This window comes from Tiliqua scincoides, chromosome 7, assembly GCF_035046505.1.
Source record: "Tiliqua scincoides isolate rTilSci1 chromosome 7, rTilSci1.hap2, whole genome shotgun sequence".
Taxonomy (NCBI): Eukaryota; Metazoa; Chordata; class Lepidosauria; order Squamata; family Scincidae; genus Tiliqua; species Tiliqua scincoides.
The window spans coordinates 41,488,785-41,509,657 of record NC_089827.1 but is presented as its reverse complement, the minus strand read 5'-3'; the positions used below and the strand labels follow the sequence as shown (position 1 = coordinate 41,509,657).

At 41.1% G+C, this 20,873-nt stretch overlaps 1 protein-coding gene across 18 annotated transcripts in view; it reads left to right on the top strand.

Annotated features, from left to right (window-relative positions):
• The window catches only part of CACNA1C (calcium voltage-gated channel subunit alpha1 C), a 605,715-nt gene extending 585,426 nt beyond the window's left edge, over window positions 1-20,289 (top strand). For 17 of the 18 annotated variants that reach the window (XM_066634593.1, XM_066634583.1, XM_066634587.1 and 14 more), the window contains 10 exons: window positions 618-720; window positions 3,893-3,994; window positions 4,740-4,867; window positions 5,594-5,728; window positions 7,081-7,433; window positions 10,151-10,282; window positions 10,551-10,660; window positions 11,767-11,870; window positions 14,938-15,255; window positions 15,720-20,289. In XM_066634593.1, the coding sequence (XP_066490690.1) occupies window positions 618-720; window positions 3,893-3,994; window positions 4,740-4,867; window positions 5,594-5,728; window positions 7,081-7,433; window positions 10,151-10,282; window positions 10,551-10,660; window positions 11,767-11,870; window positions 14,938-15,255; window positions 15,720-16,010 (1,776 nt within the window). In that variant the 3' untranslated portion in view covers window positions 16,011-20,289. The remainder of the gene's footprint in view (window positions 1-617; window positions 721-3,892; window positions 3,995-4,739; window positions 4,868-5,593; window positions 5,729-7,080; window positions 7,434-10,150; window positions 10,283-10,550; window positions 10,661-11,766; window positions 11,871-14,937; window positions 15,256-15,719) is intronic. The other variant, XM_066634589.1, reaches the window with a different exon arrangement.
• The last annotated feature ends 584 nt before the right edge of the window (window positions 20,290-20,873 follow it).

Sequence of the window (20,873 nt, the reverse complement as noted above, 5' to 3'; positions counted from 1 at the left end):
GCTTAGACATATTCACTTTAGGATCAGGCAAATACAGTGACCACATTCTGTCAATAAGATGTAGCGATAGCTGAAAACATTATCAGGTTCAAAGGGGGGGGGAAGAGTGATCAGTTTTATGAGCCGTGATGCTCAGGCCATTGTGTCCACATGCTGTCAGAATCCTGTAGGCAAGAGAGGCAGACTTTTCTTCCACCATTGCTTCTTTGCAACTGGTATTCAGAGCCAAACCCATTTCTGAAGGAAGACTTCTTGCCTCTTTGTCTCCGTTTGTGAGCTGTGCAGACCACCTACTGTACCTGATAGTGCTTTTCCTACTTAGTGGCACACATTATCATACTGCTTCCATTATTGTCATTTTAAATAAGTTCTATGGACCTTGAAACATTTGGTGATGGTCACTTCTGAAGGCAGCACACTGAGTTTGACAGAGTATTAATCTTGTTAAGAAAGACGGTAAGGGCTCTGAAAAAAATGATCAGAAAGAGAAAGGATGAGCATAGCATTTTTGAGTTGATTTTGAAAATGAATGGAGCAGCAAATGGATGGAAATAATGCATGAAGCATCATTTAGTAACTGTATAATATTTTGTCTCTGTCTTTCCACTGCCCTATAGCGCCTTGTCTCCATGAATATGCCATTGAATAGTGATGGGACTGTCATGTTTAATGCTACTCTGTTTGCACTGGTTAGAACAGCACTAAGGATCAAAACAGAAGGTAAGACATCTAAGATACAACAGCAAAGGTACCAGGTACCAGGTTCTCCTCTAGCACATATTTGATTACATGGAGCATCAGAGTATATGGATGACAACCCACCAAATTACCAGTGAACAAGAACAAGGATACCCACAGACAATGGCCCTGGCCAGGAATTGAGTTTTCTTTATAAAGTTCTTTATAAAGTTCCTCATCAACTTTATAAAGAAATAATAATAATAATAATAATAATAATAATAATAATAATAATAATAATAATAATAATAATAATAATAATTATTATTATTATTATTATTATTATTATTATTATTATTATTATTATTATTATTATTATTATTATTAACAGTATTTATCTACTGCTTTTCAGCTAAAAGTTCACAAAGCGGTTTACAGAGAAAAATAAAATAACTAAATGGCTTAATGACTTAAAAGAAAAACTGAACTTTAAGTGAGGACTTGGTGTATATTAGTGCACCGAATGTACACAGAATGGGATCATGGTGGGTAATTCAAGGCATACCAAAACGAGGGCATTGTGAGCCATTGATTAGTCTGCAGCAGAGATGGATGCTGCCTGTGGTCTTCTGTATGTACTTCCAGAGCAGAGTTTCAGGCTGCTCTGGACCAGATGCCAACAGCAATCCATTTCATTTCTATAAGATCAGGAGTCTGTTTGGTCAGTCCTGGAACATAGGCTGTTACTATGATGGCAATGATTCATTTATTTATGTTCTGTAATCAAGGCACATGGACACAGTGTTTTATACAGAATGAGAGGGCTTACAATCTAGATAGACACAAAGGAAACAACTTAGAAAGGGTAGGGAAAGATTCAGCAGTGATCAGGGGAAGAATATATGATTGTTTTGATTACTCATGCTTCAGCTTAATTTCAGTAGAGAAAGAGAACTATGGTGTTGTACCAAAGGCTTCACAGAAAAGGTAGGATTTAGGCAACAGTACAGTCCCCAAAACTATTTCCTGCCCTCAAATCTAAGGACTTATTGCATTGCCAAATGTGGATGAAATTGGATGAATTGCAGCTGCACTAGTGCCAGGAGATGGACACAATGGTAAGACTCCAGAGGAAACACAAAGGTGGAACAAGTATGGTACCTTGTTCAGGCTAGTATCCATCTTTTTCTTTGTAGTTGCTACTAGGGGTTTTTGGAAGAAAAGTGGATACAAAGCATCCTAGGTTCCCACAATACATACAGAGCCATTTCTGTTGTCTCCATTTCCATTCCACAGTGGAAAGATACAGACAAGCCCCATTCTGTATCTTGGATCTTTTAGGGACAAGGCTTGGTTGAAGTGGCACCAGGTTTACGGGACTGAGGGGTTCATTCAAGTCCTTCAGCAGCATTTGTCTATTTTAAAATAGGTATGTCTTGCCTTCTGCTCCTGAGTAGGATGCACTCAGGACGATTAACAACCAAAGGTTAAAAATTGATACAGTTCTCCTGGTGGTATGGTCCTAAGCTGTTTAGAGCTTCAAAGTAATAACCAGCACCCTGAACTGCACTAAGAAACAGACTGGCAACCAGTAAAGTTGGTGCAACAGAGGAGCAATGCTGTCCAACCACCTGGCTGTGATCACAATTTGTGCAGCCGTGTTCTGCACTAATTGGGCTTTCTGTGGGGTCTTCACATGCAGTCCAATGGAGTGTGTGGCAGTTGCCCACGCTCAAACTAACAAGAGTGTGGTTCACCAACGCCACTTCTGACTGATCCAGGAAAGCATGCAGCAGCCTAATCTGGGCAAAGGCACTCCAGGCCACAGCCATTACTGAACATCCAGGAGAAAAACTGGATGTAAGAGCACTCCAAAGCAGTGAACATGATTCTTCAGGCAGAGTGCAACCTCATCTAAGACAGGTTTGCCCCCATTCTAGCTGTTACCAACTCCAGATTGTGTTTTAGGACTTCCACAGCTTTCCCAGATGATAGACCCGGTGCAGTTATGCAGTATTGTTCCATTTGGTAACCAATGTATAGCATTGGAACTGGACCACATAGATGGGGCCTAATTCATGGGTTTGATGGAGTTGGCGCAGCTTCAACAGTACAGGTTTTTGAGTGTCATCAAAGGTCTCGATGAAGACGTTCAAGAAGATATCCCATGACTGGAGCAGGGGGGATTTCCTAAGGGAGTGAGGTGAAATATATCAAGCCAGAGTCTCCCACTGAAGGGACTTATTTTCATGTTGCCTGTGATGTAATAACAGCTTGTATTGGACAATAAAACCCAGCAAGTTTTTCCAGGTACCATCAAAATATTCACAAAGGGCGCAATCCAGAAGCGTCCTTGGGCCGATGCAAGTCCTTTGCACCGGCCCAGGAGGGTTGCAAATGTGCCGTAAGATTTTTTTTAATTGTTTTTTTTTAGATTGTGAGCCCTTTTGGGACAGGGAGCCATTAGATATTTGATTTTCTCTGTAAACCGCTTTGTGAACTTTTTGTTGAAAAGCGGTATATAAATACTGTTGTTGTTGTTGTTGTTGTTGTCCTTGGTAGTTGGCAAGGCCGGCACACAGAGGTGCACTGGCCTCTGGGGGCAGGCAGGTGGGGAGCAGGAGGTAGGGCTGGGATCCCGCAGTAATGCTGGATCCCAACCCCGGTTCCCAGGGAGTTTGGAGCAGCTTCCAGCTGCTTTGCTCTCCTTGTGCCACCTCAGGAGGTGGTGCAAGGCTGAGGAGACCCACAGGGGCCAGCGTGCCTTACCTGGAGGTAAAGGGAAAAGTTTCCCCTTACCTCTAGCTGAGCTGCTTTGGGCCCCTATCCCACGATGGATATAGCGCAAGCCTCTTGGCTTGCTTGTTCCAGTGCAGGATAGGATTGCACCCAAAAGTACTGAAGGTTGTGAGTCTCCAACTTACACTACAGTAGAAATGACCTGATGATTTTCTCTTGAATTTGACCCATGTGACATGGTGTTGAAAGGAGTTGCTGTGCTGATCATTGAGCCCATTGAGGTCATTGTATTTCTTTATTTGTCCTTCACATCCGGACTTCATTTTCCTTGCTAGGGCCAAAGAAATTTCTGAGAATCCTGTTTTCAAATGTCAACATGTTTTCTTCTTTGGTATTCTATTGACTATATTGCTGCATTGTATAAGACCATCCAGACTCCTCTAATTACTCCACTGGTGGCTATTTTCTCCTCTAGGTAACTTGGAGCAAGCCAATGAGGAGCTGCGTGCAATCATTAAGAAAATCTGGAAGCGCACGAGCATGAAACTGCTGGATCAGGTTGTTCCCCCAGCAGGTGGTAAGTGGATCTTCCTTTACAAGTCTCTGTTTAAATAGCACTGTCACTCTGTGACCTACAGAAGATAGGAGACTAATAATAATAATAATAATAATAATAATAATAATACAGGTATTTCTATACTGCCTTTCTTGGTCCTCAGATTTCTCCTTAGGCTTTATTCAAGGCAGTTTACATAGGCAGGCAATTTAAATCCCCTTAGGGATTTTTACAATTTGAAAGAAGGTTTGTATCTTTCAAGAAACCACAATATTCAGATGTTTCTTTCTTGATCTGGTCGCACATTCTGGCCTCCATCCTCCCACGTTCAGAGCAGATGGAATAGCTCAGCTGAGCTTGTCAGCTGCTTCAAGGTCGCACGGTGCCAGTGGCCTCGAACTGGCGACCTTCAGATGTTATCTTCAGGCAAATGGAGGCTCAACCCTCTAGACCAGACCTCCTGCCTATAGCAAGATCCTATGTGTGTATACTCAGAAGTCAGGCCCATTCCAAGTCATTTTGTGTATAGTTGCAGCCTACCTTCCCTAACAGACCAATCCTATACATGTTTACTTATATGTTAATTTCGCTGACCTCAGTGGGACTGACTCCTGGGTAAGTACGCTTTGGATTGCAACTTAAATGTAAGAGTACCTAGTTGCCTAACTTACACTTGTAGTAAATACTTGTTCATCACCAAGTGAATAAAGCAACGACATTATTTTTATCTTCTTCTTTGTTTTTTTTAAAAATGTCCCCTATCTAGATGATGAGGTAACCGTTGGAAAATTCTATGCCACTTTCTTGATCCAAGAGTATTTCCGGAAATTCAAGAAGCGGAAAGAACAAGGCCTTGTTGGTAAACCATCACAGCGGAATGCTCTCTCTCTTCAGGTAAGAAATGGAAAGTAAAAGTGAGGGCCATAGAAGTGGAACTAAAAAGAGGACCTTTTGCATATTGCTTACTGTTGTGACACTGACCCATCCAACTCATCACTGTTGTCCAACCAAAAACTGAAATTATGAGACACTTCTCCAAAATAACTTCAGGTAGTTGCCAAGGCAACGTACAAACTCCTACACAGTGACTCCCAGACCCAATTTTAAATAGGTTTCAACCACTTCTCAGAAAAAGATCTTCTAGCTTCTCACCATCACAGCAATTAGGATTAAGTTCATGAGCCAGATGCAAGGAAACTACTGCTGCTGTGTTAGGCAATGTTCAAGAACTTTTAAAAGGCACAGTCCTCCTCAAGGATCATCTCCACAATTAAGTCAGTTTATAATTGCAAAATGCTTTCGGTCTATTCCCAATGTAAAGTGTTTCACAATACAGTCCTATTCATGTCTGCTTGAAAGTATGTTCTGTTGAGTTTGTCTGAACTAAGTATATATAGAATTGCAACATTAATTAATTGACACCCAGCACAAATTTTAATTGTGAGTAGATTGTGGAGTTTGTACCCAAATTAGCTAGAAGCCTGATCTAAATCTTGGTTTCAGCACTACAGTCTTATTGATAGTCAGTGGCTCTGAAGAATCTACATCAATGAATATTCTTCTAAGTATCACTTTTAGTCTTTATACCTACCTAATGTGCTGAACTGTTCGATTTTCCAGGCTGGTCTGCGCACATTACATGACATTGGGCCAGAGATTCGACGGGCAATCTCTGGAGACTTAACTGCTGAAGAGGAGTTAGACAAGGCTATGAAAGAAGCTGTTTCTGCTGCCTCCGAAGATGATATCTTCAGAGTATGTGCTTTTTCTGTTATCCCCATTAACCTATGGGATGAGACAGTCACATTCTAGCATACCAAATAACAAAAAAAAATGTGTTTACTGATAGCCCTTATAATTTTGGGGATTTTGCATTGAACAGAATGGCAGTGCTTTGAAAAAAGATCTGACAACACAAAGAGAAACTAGTTAAAATTTTCTGAGGGATCCTCCTACCAAAAGTAGGTTAATTAGTAAACTTAAGTGGTGAATTCCTTTTCTGATTATGCTAATGTATCTATTATGCTTTATCACTGCATCTGTGTGCAGGAGAGACATGTAGGAAGCATTCTTCTGTGGGAAAGGGTAAAGTTTTATTATGTTCTTTCAAAACCTAGAACACCTGGTAGATGATTCCTGTTAATTCAGGACTATTTTCTCAAAGTACCCTATCTAGAGGCAGCAACTATACTGCCTTTGAGATCAAAGACAGTGTCTGTCCTGAAGCTTCTGTGGCCTACACACACCCCTTCCTTCTACAAGTTTATAACACCAGCTCCCATAGAGACCAGCATTGGCCTGAGAGGACTGATGGTACCACCCCGCCTGTACCTTCCTGGGATCAGCTTGAGATCTTTGTGCCCTGAGGGAGGAAAGAAGAAGAGGTGCCTGGGCCTGAGGGAACCTGTAACACTGGCTCCTGTAAAGTCCAGCACTGGCCTGAGAGTTTTTGTCATTACATTGTATTTTGTGAACATTTTGTAAGCTGCCTTAGGCATTTGCTTTTTAGGTCTTTATAGAGAGGATCTCGATTCTCCATAGACTGAACAGATTTGACTCCAGATCCAGTGCCTTCACTGCAGCAGTCAGAAGTCTATCCAGCATTGCTTGGGGAAGAAAAAAAAGACATTCTCTTCCTTTCCGCAAGCATTTTCAGGACAGCTGATTCGAAAGTTTTGCCTTTCTTTTCAGGCTTGCTTGTGCCTACATTTGAAAAAAAATGATGAGATCCTCTTTCTGTTATTGAGATTAATGGAACTTGGGAACTCAGGATCCCAGTAGAAGCTAAATCCTAGCTCTTTCCCTTCTCTGGCTTTTGTTATAATTTTTTCTATGTTCTTTCTGGTAAGAGTGATGTCATTTCCACTGTTGGTTTGGCCAAGAAGGGGCTCTAGGTAGACATCATGCTATATTGCACATTTGTAGCCTGAACGTAAGGTAGCTGATATGAGTAATAATGGGGAGGAACCATGTCTTGCTTTAAAACCATACTGTACTCCATACTGTACTCCATGTAGTTAAACAGTAATTTAACAGTAACAGTAAAGCAACCCTCACTAAGGGCCCTCACCACCTCACTAAGAATATGATTTTCATTTTGCTAACAGAGAGCAGGTGGCTTGTTTGGAAATCATGTTGGCTACTACCAAAGTGATGGAAGAAGTTCATTTCCTCAGACATTTACTACTCAGCGCCCTTTGCACATCAACAAATCAAGCAACAACCAGGGGGACACTGAATCCCCATCCCACGAGAAGCTTGTGGATTCCACCTTCACTCCAAGCAGCTATTCATCATCGGGCTCCAATGCCAACATCAACAATGCCAACAACACTGCCTTGAGCCGCTTCACCAACCCACCAAGCTATCCAAGCACTGTCAGCACAGTGGAAGGCCACAGTACCCCATTGTCGCCTGCTGCACGGATCCAGGAAGCCCCTTGGAAGCTTGGCTGCAGAAGGTAAAGGGCATCAGCAGCAGCAGTACTATTAGTTTCTATTAATATAACACCATGTTTGTGCACGGGTCTTTACACAGAAAAACCCACAGAAGACAGACACAAATTCAGTAACCTCACCTGTAATATACCTAATATGCTCCAATGATTACAACATTTCCAAATGATTTCATTTGTATTTATTTTGTACATTTCAGACAATATAACCAACATTTTTATATACATGCGGATCTATAATGTGCAAGTAATTTGCATATATTTTGAAATGCGTAATTTGAACATTGGTAATGAGACAAATTAACGGTGGTAATCATGGCTCAGTCCACTCTGAAGGGAACTTTAAAACCCACACAGACATGAGGAGAACATACAGATAGTAGCCCCGGTCAAGAATCAATATTTTTTCCTCCATCAAATTTGTAACAAAACAACTTAAAACTAAACCACTTTAAGTGAGGACTTGCTGTATATCAGTACACCAAAATGTGCATAGACAGGTTTGGTGTTATAGTAACATTTGTTTTCATTCTTTTGGTGTATACTTAGTAAATTCTCATAGTAGGAGCTCCTGTGGTAACATTTGATGTTCAGCTTTAAATCACCGAACTGCCTGTTATCTCTAACAATATAACTCTTTGATTTCAAGTGAATTTACATCAATTGGTGTAAATATAAGTGAAACTGAAAATGGTCTAGAGCAGTGGTTCTCAAACTTTTAACGCCAGGACCCACTTTTTAGAATGAGAATCAGTCAGGACCCACTGGAAGTGATGTCATGACCAGAAATGACATCAAGTAGGAAAATTTTTAACAATCCTAGGCTGCAATCCTACCCACACTTACCCAGGACTAAGTCCCATTTACTATCATTGTTAAAAGCATATGCATCGTAGCCTGGTCAATGTACAGATCTGTATCGTTTCCCCAAATGCAGTCAGATACCATGGTAGCATCAAGTCTAACATATTAAAAATAAAATATTGAAATGAATGGGGGCCCACCTGAAATGGATTTGCGACCCACCTAGTAGGCCCTGACCACTTTGAGAAATACTGGCCTAGAGTAGTCTGGTTTGCTATGGCAAAACCATGCTACCTCTGTTGTGAGACAATATATAGATGCCATTCAAATAATTTTTTCAATTTTTCAGTCTATCTCAGGAAAGCCAAAAAAATCTACATATACTTTATTTGTATCTCCCTTCTTTGCTACTTATATTAATACAGTATTTTTTTCTTCTGATGCTTCCTTGGTAAATCAGGACACATTACTATGAAGCACTGGGGCGGTAGGTATTTCTTTACCTGCTCTAAAGGACACAAAATATGGTTTTTATAAAGTGGTGTTAAACCATTTCTTTTCTGTCAAACAAGTTTATTAAGAGAAAAATGATAAATTACATTTTCTCTTATTTGTACTATTGTATTTTATCATTATTTAAATATTTGTGTACTTGTTCTTTAACGTAAATGAAAAGGGATTGAGCAAAACATAAAGGAAACCCCAAAAAGCAAGCTAAAGGAGAAGAGAACCAGTTAGCTCTCTCTCTCTCTCTCTCTCTCTCTCTCTCTCTCTCTCTCTCTCTCTCTCTCTATATATATATATATATATATATATATATATATATATATATATATATAAAATGTTTGTTGAATGGATAAACATGACCAAGACACGGCCAAATGGCATGTAATATTAAATGGTAAATTATGTGTGTGTTCCAGTTAAATAGTAGCCATGAGGATGGAAAATGCTGGGAAATAATATTTAATTACTGATAAAATGCAATACTACAAATAACAAAATGATGATCAGGATAAAGACCACAGCATACAAGGATGGGATATTTAATACCCCCCTTGGGCTGAAGTCCCAACAAAAATTGGGAAAGCCACTCCTAGCCCTAGAAAGGAAATTTCTGTTGGTGCTAATGGAAGTGTCTTTTCTAAGGCTAATTGTTAATTGGTTGCAATTTTGATTAGGAAAGCAGCATAAGGGAAAAGGCTAAACAACCCCTCCAGTCCTGCTGCCACTGCAAACCATTGATTATCATGTCAAAACTCTAGTCAATCTCTGGAAATATCTCAAGTGGTTGACACGATTGCTCCTGAATGTCCTCTCCCAATTGGTAAAGCAGCTAAGAAGATGGGCAGCCTAATCCGATTTAACCCCCCATGAGGCAATGCATTTGTTTCCTTCCCTTAGGGTAAGCTCCTGCTGCCACCATGGGTCAACTCAAACCTGCAGCAGTCCAAAGTGTAAGTCTTCAGAAGTGGAACACAGGAAGAGTTTCTTGCTTAACTGGAGAACGCAATATCCAGGCAGGCAGCCTGCACACTAGACGGACTAGCTAGGGACACAGCCAGAACATTAACTGGAAGCAGGAACTGCCCAGTTAGTCTCTTCCCTCTAGCGTGCAGGCTGTCTGCCTGCATGTTACATTCCTGTTAAGCAAGAAAATGCCTGTTTGGGGGGGACGGGACATATTGTACTTTCTATAGGGTTCCTCCATATTCACAGTTTCTATATCTGTAGGTGGCGAGAGAACAGAACCCTCATGTATATGGGCAGACTCCTGTATACACTTGCTCACTGAGAACTTCACCATGCATCTGATGAAGTGACCTGTAGTCCAAAAGAGTTTGTTGAAATAAGTTGCTACAAGACTAACACAGTTACCTCTTTGGGAATTAAAAGTTAACATCTTCTTTGCTCATTAGATCCTGTTCCAGAGATAGCCAGGTAGCCATTGTTTGTGAAGAGGAAGCATCTCAGGAGGAAGAAACTTATGATGAGCAACTGAATGAAGAAGTTGAGTACTGTAGTGAACAAAGCATACTATCTACTGAAATGTGAGTGTTTCATTATTACAGTTAAGTAATGGGATTGGGCTTGCAGAATTTTTTTTTTTTTTCCAAAGGTCCCATGAACTCCAAGTCTCTAAATCTGCCTACTACCTACACTGGGTGACTTGGTAACCACTGAAAGGAACCCCAAAGGCAACTCCAGAATTGCAAAATTTGTAGTGTTTCTGATGCTTACCCATCACTCAGTAGGAGTCACTTGCTACGAGAGTTAACTTATTTGGATCCTCAAAAAAAGTGATCTTTTCCATTGCAGGCTCTCATACCAAGATGATGAAAACAGACAGCTAACTCCTCCAGAAGACAATAAAGGGGAAGACACCCGACACTCTCCAATGAGTGGGTTCTTGTGTTCTGCACCACGAAGTAATAACTCTGGCAAATTATACCATATGTTCCATGACCAGTTTCAGTAAGGCTGCAATCCTGTGTGCACTTTCCTGACAGTAAGCCCCATTGAAGACAATGGGACTTACTTCTGAGTAGACATGCATAGAATTGTGCTCTAAATATTGCAGCTGCTCATTTTTGTTGGGTATTTTGCTTCCTTCAATGAACATGAAACTAGGTCTGTACAGACATTTTTATACTTACCGTATTTTTGTATTTTCATTATTGCATTTATCTCTGCGTGTACTGTAGTACACTGGGGCTCTGCTGATCTAACAGACATGTATGAAAACTATTCTACAGCTATAGGAATTGTTATTTGCAATCACTTGCTCATGATTTGAAACTTTCAGTCAAAGCAGGATAGGTCTGCTTCTCACAAATGGTAAATCTGTGTCTGGACTTTACACCTTAATACCGCAGGAGGACTGATATTATGAAATGATCCGTTTTTAAAATTCCTATACATAAAAAATAGAATCACTGAGGAGAGTTCTGGACTAAAACCCTTCTACTTGAACATGCCATTTGTTTATATTCAGAAAACTTTTTTCTGAAGAGAAGCAAGCCAATTGTGTGTGCTTCCACCTGTGTTATGGAGAAGTACAGGATAGTGAGAACCAGGCCATAAACCAACTCTACTATGAGAGAGATGTAATTCCAAATCTACATTTCTGAAGGTAACATGTGCATGGGGGCAGTTGGTATTTGTTAAGAAGAATCCTTTGGAGGTGCTTAACCCTCCCTGTCCCTGTTTATTTTTTCCTGCAAATTCCTCCCAAAGAGCCGATTCTCTCACCAGTTAGGCTTTCCAATCTCAAATCCCAATTGAGGCAAAAAATGAGCGAAAATAAAAATGGCCAAGGAGAGTGATTTAGAGAAGGAAATTGGTGAGCAGAGAGAAATTTAGCATGCCTACTGGTTCTCTTCCACAACTACCCTGCCTCTGCATTCAGGATATGAGGCAATCATGGGTCTGGGAATTTTCTTGCTGCATAACAAGTTATGTGCGGTCCTACTTCCAGTCACAGTATAATGGCACTTTAAATGATGACTGTGCTTCTGTCCAATTGGCTTTGTAGGTCGAAGAGCATCTTTCCACCTAGAGTGTCTAAAGAGACAGAAAAATCAGAGTGCAGAAATGTCCCAGAAGACAGTATTACCCTTACATCTGGTACATCATCAGGTGAGCCTTCCTCTCTACTAAGTATCTAAACATAGGATCTATACCACTAAAATACACAGCTTGTGAACCTAATTCTGTTTCTGATAAGGAGATGGCAGCCATGGTCACAGGTGCTGATTTATCATATACATCTGATATATCCCCTGTACCTTCTGCTGAAAAACAAGGACTTGGGCCCAAACCACATGTGTAGAAATCCACGAGGTAAATGGGAATTTTCTACAGAATAAGCTCAAGTTAGGAAACAATATTCATGTGCGTTTCTTTATCCCATGCCATCCCTCCTTCAGTATGCGTGTCTGCTCATAGGTTGTGTGTGTGTGTGTGTGTGTGTGTGTGTGTGTGTGTGTGTGTGTGTGTGTGTGTGTGTGTGTAAATTTAGCTGTTGGCATGGACCACATTAACTATATATGGAGGACATGACTGAGACATAAAAAAATCATGCAGGGGATGGACAGTGGATAGAATGTGTTTCCCTCTCACATAATACCAGAACCAGGGGACATCCACAAAAGTTGAGTGTTGGGAGAGATAGAACAGACAGAAGAAAATATTTCTTTACCCAGCGTGTAATTAGTTTGTGGAACTCCTTGCCACAGGATATAGTGATGGCATCTTGCCTGGATGTCTTTAAGAGGAGATTGGACAAATTTCTGGAGGAAAAGTTCATTACGGGTTACGAGTCATGGTAGGTATGTGTAAGGTAGAGGTAGGCTGCCTCTGATTGCCAGATGCAGGGTACGGCACTAGGACGCAGGTTGTGTATGTTGTCTTGTGTGCTCCCTAGGGCATTTGGTGGGCCACTGTGAGATACAGGAAGCTGGACTAGATGGGCCTTTGGCCTGATCCAGCAGGGATCTTCTTATGTTCAACCTTCTGGTGAGGCCTGAAGACATTTTATTTAGGAAGGCCCTTGAGGCCCTATCATGGTTGCTTCTATGCATTTATTTTAATGTTTGTTATTGGTGTTTTTATTGCTGGCTGTTTTATACCATTTGTTTTTATTGTTTATACTGTTTTTATTATCTATATTTTTTATTTATTTTATTTTATTTTTTATTATACTATTTTTATTACTGTGCTCTTCTTACGTTCTTATACATGTGGGAGGAGGGACTTGTGCCCTGGACTGCAGTGAATGCATGGGAGCAAATCCCACATGAGTCAAAACCCACAGATTGTGACTCCCAGAAGTATTTTCTCATTGAATAAGTGCACATTTGATTTGGGCCTTAGTCACTATCTACCTACCTATTGATCAAGCATTTATATGCAAGGCAGTCACACTTAAAGAGCACAGCAGGTGGCAGCAATGGTGTTGGTGACTTTTGCCTTGCTGTTTTCCTCCTCCTCTGTCTCTATAACCCTTACTAATATTGAGACTCAGCTACAGTACTATGCTGTATTTTTTTGCTGCACTTGAAGTTGGTTTGGAAGCTGCAGTTGTTGCAGAATCTAGCTGTCCATTTACCAACTGGAGCTGAAGATAGATCTTTCCTTGGGTTTAGGAAGCAAATAAAGCTGTTTTATTTCATCAGGCATTTGGAATTTATTAGAGAACTGACCCTGAAATTTTTCTCTGTTGCTGCTGTCAAAACTTAGGGGCCAATCCTCTGCTGGGGCAGCGCTGGCACCCGCCACACTGTCCCAGCAACCACCATAAGGCATACTACCATAAGTACCATAAAGCATGTTGCCAAGGGTGGTAAACCCGCTATGCTAGTGGAGAGGCCACTGCCAGTCAGCACTGGCCATCGGCATCAGGTAGACACTGGACTGCAGCAGCCAGCAGTAAGTGCTCCTGCCAGCCAGTGGGGAGACCTTTTGAGGTGGGGGGGGGGAAGAAGGGCTAGCAGGCAGATTGGGCCCAGGAGACATGAAGGGATCATGGCAGAGACTGACTCCGAATCCTAAGCCCCCTCCTGAGCTGTGCCACCCAACATGGGCATCCTTGGTTCTGCACCTAGTAAGTAGTGGGTGTAGATCCAAGGAGACCCACTGGCACCAGCCAATAATATTCCCTTATCCCAAGGAGACTCCTAGGGCTAAGGGAACTATTCTGGTCCTGCAGAATACAGCTGCAACCATGATTATTTACTTGACAGGGCTGTTCTTACACTCATTCATCCACATACGTGTTTGGGCTTTTACCAGATAAATCAAAGCAACATTGCCTTCCTAAGCAATGCTCCAGTCCATCCAGCTGATGAAATTAAAGCTATCCATCTTTTGTATGCAAAAGGGTGAAGTGAATGTAAATTCATTGAATTTGGTTTCTAGATACTCCCAATGATGATTATAGAGGGCAAACAAAAAACAAATGTTGCATAAGACCAAGTTACAGTTTGATCCATTTCCTTTTTGCCATACAAGGAGGAATACAGGCATGCCCCCTTATCTGCAGGGTTCTGTTGTGGAACCCCTTATGGATAGCTGAAACCACAGACATGGGCAAACACCCGCCCCCACGGTCCTGGGATGTTGCCCCCCTAATTGGGAGGGAAGCAGAGCTCCCTTCAGACTGAGCGAGCTCTGCAAGAGAAATAACGCTACTTCTGTTTCACAAAGAAAATGGAAATGACGTTTTTAATGCCTTATAAGCCATTGGGAAGCTGTGGGCTTCCCTAGGCCTCCAATGCCTTAAGGCATTAAAAAAGTAACTTTCAGTTTCTTTGTGAAACCAGAAGTCCCATTATTCAGCCTGAGCTCGGCAGAGGCCAGGGGCAGATGTCATCGGCCTCTAATGAGCTCAGAAGCCCTCACCTCCAGGGAAGTCCCCTCATCTCCAGAAGGGACGTGCATGAGGAGAGCACCGCTGGGGGGAGTTGGACTAGCTCCTCAGATAACAGAATCAATGGATATAGGATTCATGAATACAGAGGTCACCCCTGTAGTTGTTTTAAGAATGGGCAGCAGGTTGCTAAAGCAATGGCCTTCATATCCCACAGGCCAAGCCAGTCAAGCTCCCAGTTCAGCTTGAGCTTGTTTCAAGACACACTATACAGTTTCCTTCTCATATTATTCTTCAGCTTGCAGCCACAGTCATGTTCTCTTTTTCTATCTATAGGCACTAACAGCTGGAGGTCTGAGTCCCATTCTTCAAAGAAGCCATTCACCCATAAGGTCCACTCGGTCATGTGCCACACCCCCTGCTACGCGCTGTACACAGGGTTGGCCAGAGCAGCAAACCTTGTGGCTTGATGGAGCGGAGTCCAATGAGAAACTTAATAGCAGCTTCCCCTCAATACACTGCAGCTCCTTGTATTCTGATGGCACCAGCTCTGGCAGCACTCGAAAAGCCAGACCAGTCTCCCTCACAGTTCCCAGCCAAACCAGAGAGTGTGGCAGGCAATTTCATGGCAGCGCTAGCAGCCTTATTGAAGCGGTAAGTGGATATATTTATTTATATATACCTGCTGGAGCAAATGCTTAAGACGGCTTACAGTTCAAGAACTAAAAATATACAAAACAATAAATAAAATCAAAGGGCAACAACAAATTGGCAGAGGGCAATTATTTCTAATCAAAGCACTGCTATAGAGACAGGGGACAGACACGACACCACATATTACCCAAATGCCAGATGGAACAAAAAGGTTAGTGTCAGTGGTAGTTGTAACAATGACGACAGAAAGGAAATGTGAATTATTATACAGGCTTTAAATTGACAAACGTCTGAAGTGGAGCTCCCACGTTACATCTACTATAAAGTCTCCAACACCAGATTATTACTACCAATGATTTTCGCTGATGGGCTTTGGGAGGGGCAGGGGGCACTGGGTGCAACGGATGATATTAATACTGATTTACACTTTTGTTCCTTGTGTTTCATCTCCTGGTTCATTAAAGGTCTTGATTTCGGAAGGACTGGCACAGTTTGCTCAAGATCCAAAGTTCATTGAGGTCACAACCCAAGAGCTAGCTGATGCTTGTGAGTTGACGATAGAAGAGATGGAGAGTGCTGCAGACAACATTCTGAGTGCTAACAGCAAGCCAAGCCCCAATGGCAAACTTTTGCCTTTTGTTAACTGCAGGGACCCAGGGCAGGACTGTATGGGAGAGGAAGCAGCCCCAAACCCAGATTGTAGAAAAAGTCAAGAGGAGTCTAAAGACACCAGAATTTATATCAGCAGCCTGTAGTTGCCGAGGCTGAAAGTGATGCTGGTTTTTTAATTTGTTTCAATGTTCCTAATGGGTTTGTTTCAGAAGTGCCTCACTGTTCTCGTGACCTGGAGTAACCAGAACAGCGTTCTTCATTCATTTCTGTCAGGACGAATCGCAGAGTTGGGTGGTGTAAAAAAGCTTTTCAGGAGTGAATATACAACCCCAGCATGTGTCCATGAAGGAAGAGTGAGGAGAAGTAGGAGGGTTGGCTTCCTCCTTTTTTCAGTCCCTGCACAAGGAACAAAGGCTGCTTCCTGAATGTGACGGCAAACCTCAGCTTTCTGTGGATGGCCCTAGACAAAAGGACACTGCATCAAACGGGTGTCTTTCAACTTTGCTTGTACAAAAAAGAATCATTTTGCACATATTCTGTATGAGCCTCACCGTCTCCATAAAGCCAAGGCCCTTTTGATCTGCAAGTGGAATAGAAGACTTCTGCTGCAGATTCTTGCACTTTGCTGAGGAGGAGGAAGCAGAAGCTGCAAGGGTACAGGAGATGCAGGTGGCAATATTGCAGATGCTTGTTGATGGAAATGTAGAAACTCCGAGGCAGTTTGCTCTGCCAATCAATCAGAGCTCAGGCAGTCTTCCCTGCCAACCAATCAGAGCTCAGACAGATAGCTGTGCCAATTGCTCAAAGAGCAGGAAGCCAGCTCTGTCAGGTCGGAGTTCAGGCAACCCGCCCATTTCAAAGAGAGGTGGTGATGGGCTTATGTAGATCTCTCCTTCTTTTCGCTGTTTAATATTTTCTTGAAAGCATGTTCCAATTTTTATTTTTGAATACTTTATTTTATTGTATTTTATTTTTTGAGGGAGAGGGGCGAAGGGAGTGTTTACAGAGTTTTGTAATCACCTACCTTTGTTTTCTTTTTATTTTTCACCCTTGCAAATGTTTAAAATTGGTTTGATTATGTTGTACTATTTAAATTTTTTGGTTTTTTTTTTCCATTGAAATTTGGTAGAAGCTAATAATGATATTAGATGAGTTTTGCCAACCATTATATACACCAGAATTTGTAATTTTATTTGAAGTAATGGAAAATTCCTTTTTTGTTGTTGTTTTATAATTTAAAGATAGTAGGCAATGCACTTGATATAGTCTTGCACATATGAGTGATTGATTGGATTCTTGTTAATGCTAGGTATATTTGCAGGTGACTGAGTGAATGAAAGAATGCACGCCTGAAGTGTGTAAGTGCATACAGGTCTCCACTTCCTAGTTAGAACTGCAGGAGAGCTGTATCTGGGGTCATTTGAGTGCAAAATTAAACCACTGTCTCTGCTTTTGAAAGGGGAATCAGTAACTCTTTGCATTTTCTGTTCCACAAGATATGCAAAAACAATGCAATAATATTAATTTTGAATACAATTTGTGAATTGTGTTGGCATTAAAACTGTATAGAAAAAACAAGGGGATTAAACAAAAAAGTGAGAAGGAGTTACGTTTCGATATATTCCGTGTGATGTTTTATTGCATTGATAATGTTTCTGTTGAAGAAACCGTAATACTTGAATTCAGGTCAGTTTCAGTATTTTTCAACTATTTTTTTAAAATGAATTGCAATTGTGCCAAGCGAATATAATGAATTAAGTTTGTTTAAGGGAAAAAAAAACAACTATTGTATATTTTGCTGCATGTAAAGTAAATCATTTCGTATTTGGAGTGTGCCAAGCTTTACCTTTGAACTTTTAAGTGCTTTTCTATGTGTGGTTGGGGAAAAGGGGAATACATTTTTTCTTTTTGTTTTCATTTGTACAATGAACAAAGTGTACCTGGTATTAAGTAACTATTCTGCAACCCACTGACAGGTTGAACGTTAACTGATTTTGCATATCTTGTGTTCACTTTCCTTTTCCACGCTCCCTTAAACGTGCACGATAATTAAGCAAGATGGGAAAAGTATCCTACTTTCTGAAGCTGGGAATTTTTATCCAGGTTTCATTCCTTTTCAGTTTCTCTCAATGATTCTCCTCACTAAAGGGTGGCAAACTCCACATGCCAGGATAATCAGGTAGACCCATTCCCATAAACTGAGCTGGCATCAGCAACTCTTGCAATGGCACACACCTAAATACTTATACCTAAAAATTAATATAGTGACATCAAACAGGAAAAAAAAATCTACCAAGTCATACTGTTAGTAGTTAGTCATTGGTTTATTACTTTTGTGCCAGAAAGAATTTACAGCACTCCTTAACCAAATGTGCAAAATGAGAGGGATTGCAAATCCTTTGGAGCTGTGGTTCTCACACATTTAGCAAAGGGACCCACTTTTTAGAATGAGAATCTGTCATGCTCCACCAGAAGTGATATCATGACCAGAAGTGACATCAACAAGCAGGAAAATTTTTAGCAATCCTGGGCTACAATCCTACCCACACTTACCCAGGAGTAAGTCCCATTGACTATCATTGTTAAAAGAATATACATGCAGTCACATACCATGGTAGCATCAAGTCTAACATATTTAAAATAAAATATTGAAATGAATGGGGACCCACCTGAAATTGGCTCATGAGCCACCTAGTAGGTCCCGATCCACAGTATGAGAAACACTGGGAGGATAGGTGAAACATTTTTAACTTATCAGAATAAACTGGAGGGGCATAAAGATAACAAAAATAAAATTAAACATGTTACCCAAGGTAAAGAAGAACCAGACACAAGAAGGCCTCTCTAAGCAGTAGTAGACAGCTAAGTAATATTTAATATATTATGATAAATAAAAATCTGAATACGAAGCAGAAATCTGCCAATGAGGCTAAAAGCAAATATCACTTTAGGTTGTGGTAATGGAAGTCACTTTTCAAGAACATTGACAAATTAGACCAGATTCAGAAATGCTAGCCAATAAACAACATGACAAGCAGCTGAAGAAGCCTGCTATGTCTAGCCTACAGGACATTTTCCTTTTTAAAAGAGATGAAAGAAAACCAGGTCTCAATGTTTTAACATGGCCCCAATTAAGTGATATGTGCATATAGTAGCATAGTACCTACAGATTGCTTGCATGCATATAAATGAGCATATTACCACCTACTAGCTGAACATATGGTTGGCAGGCACTCCTATCTATTACAGCACCAGTCACGTGGGAGAAATACTGGATTTAGCCATCCCAGATAGGTTTTAGGCCCAACGGTACACCCCAGCGGCCTGGTGCAGTAGTACAGTCCTTGAAACCATACATGCAGCCCCCTTTTCTGTCCACATACCCAGGAGGGAAGTGCATACACAATGTGACCATGTCAACACAGAACAAGACAGAAAAAATGCATTTAAATGCTGTTTAAGTTCAGGGATTCAAAACTGTCTAAGATGACTATAGAAACCTCCTTTTCTGAAAAATTGGACAAGCATCTGTGTTGCAGATGCTTTATGTATAAAATATGCTGCCTCAAGCCAAGAGGCTGGCCTACATAACTTTTAAGGGTTCTCATTCAACACTTTACACTGGCTGGGGTCAGACATTCCACAGAGCACTGTTCAATCCTGAGTCTATATGACATTACCAGGTCTCAGGCTGGCGTTCTCTCCCCGCCCCTCACTATATAAGAGGAAGAAAGTTTTTACTTCTGATCATGGTTTAGAACAAGATTGGATTCATCATGACATCCAAATCTGGAAAATCCTGGCTTGCCCAACCATAGTTTTGGAACACACATATGAAACTAGGATTGATCTTTGGCATTCACCAAAATCACAGTAGGTAATTCTCAATTATACAGAAAACTACCAGCGTATTAGCCTACACATTTTCTTTAGCTGAGGTAGCACCAACAGAGAATTCTGGCTGCAGAAGTCCAGCAAGTAAAACTCCTATCTGTTTCTTACTTTCAGAAATAAACACTGATTTATTGATTGCAGTCTAATGCAGAATGAAAAACACATCAACTGAAAACAGTGGTCATGAGTGTACTTCACTGTTTCAAATAGAAGCCACTGTTTTTCCTGACTCTAATTTGTACTTTGTGCTGGAACCCTTTCTCCAAATCCTTCAAATTCCAGCAATGAAATACCAGGATGTACAATGAAGATTGTATGGCTCTATAATTGGGCAAGATACACATAAATAATGCCACCCAACAAGAGTCAATATAGCTTTTTTATTAACGTATTAAGCAGAAAAGTACAAATCATGAAATCACATACATGAAAATTCCAGTATAATGAAGACAAACTGAGGCAAGTTATGCTCTTGATTGTACTTCTATTTCAAAATAATTTTATTAAACATATTTTTGTTTGCCTTCATTTAACTTTACAAAAATGTTTATTTTTTAACAATACCTGTATCCCATCTTTCTAGTTCAGGGGTGCCCAAACCCCAGCCTGGGGGCCACTTGCAGCCCTCGGGGACTCCCAACCTGGCCCTCAGGGAGCCCCCAATCTCCAATGAGCCTCTGGCCCTCTGGAGACTTGCTGGAACCCATGCTGGCCCGATGCAACCAATCTCAGCGCGAGGGTGACTGTTCGACCTCTCACATGAGCTGTGGGCAGAGGGCTCCCTCCATTACTTGCTGTTTCAAGTCTGTGATGCAGCAGTGGCAGCCAAGGAACGACCAGCCTTGCTTTGTGCAAGGCCTTTTAGAGGCCTTGAGCTACTGCAAGACCTTCATTCATTCATATAAGTTCCATCTCTAATATATTCATTTATGTAAATGTATTCAAATTTTAAATGTAAATTAATTTTTTCCCCGGCCCCTGACACAGTGTCGTAGAGATCATGTGGCCCTCTTGCCAAAATGTTTGGACACCCCTGTTCTAGTCCAATCTCTAAACACTTGGTGGCTAACAATTCAAAACCATAAGCACAAAAACAGAATTCACACAAACCA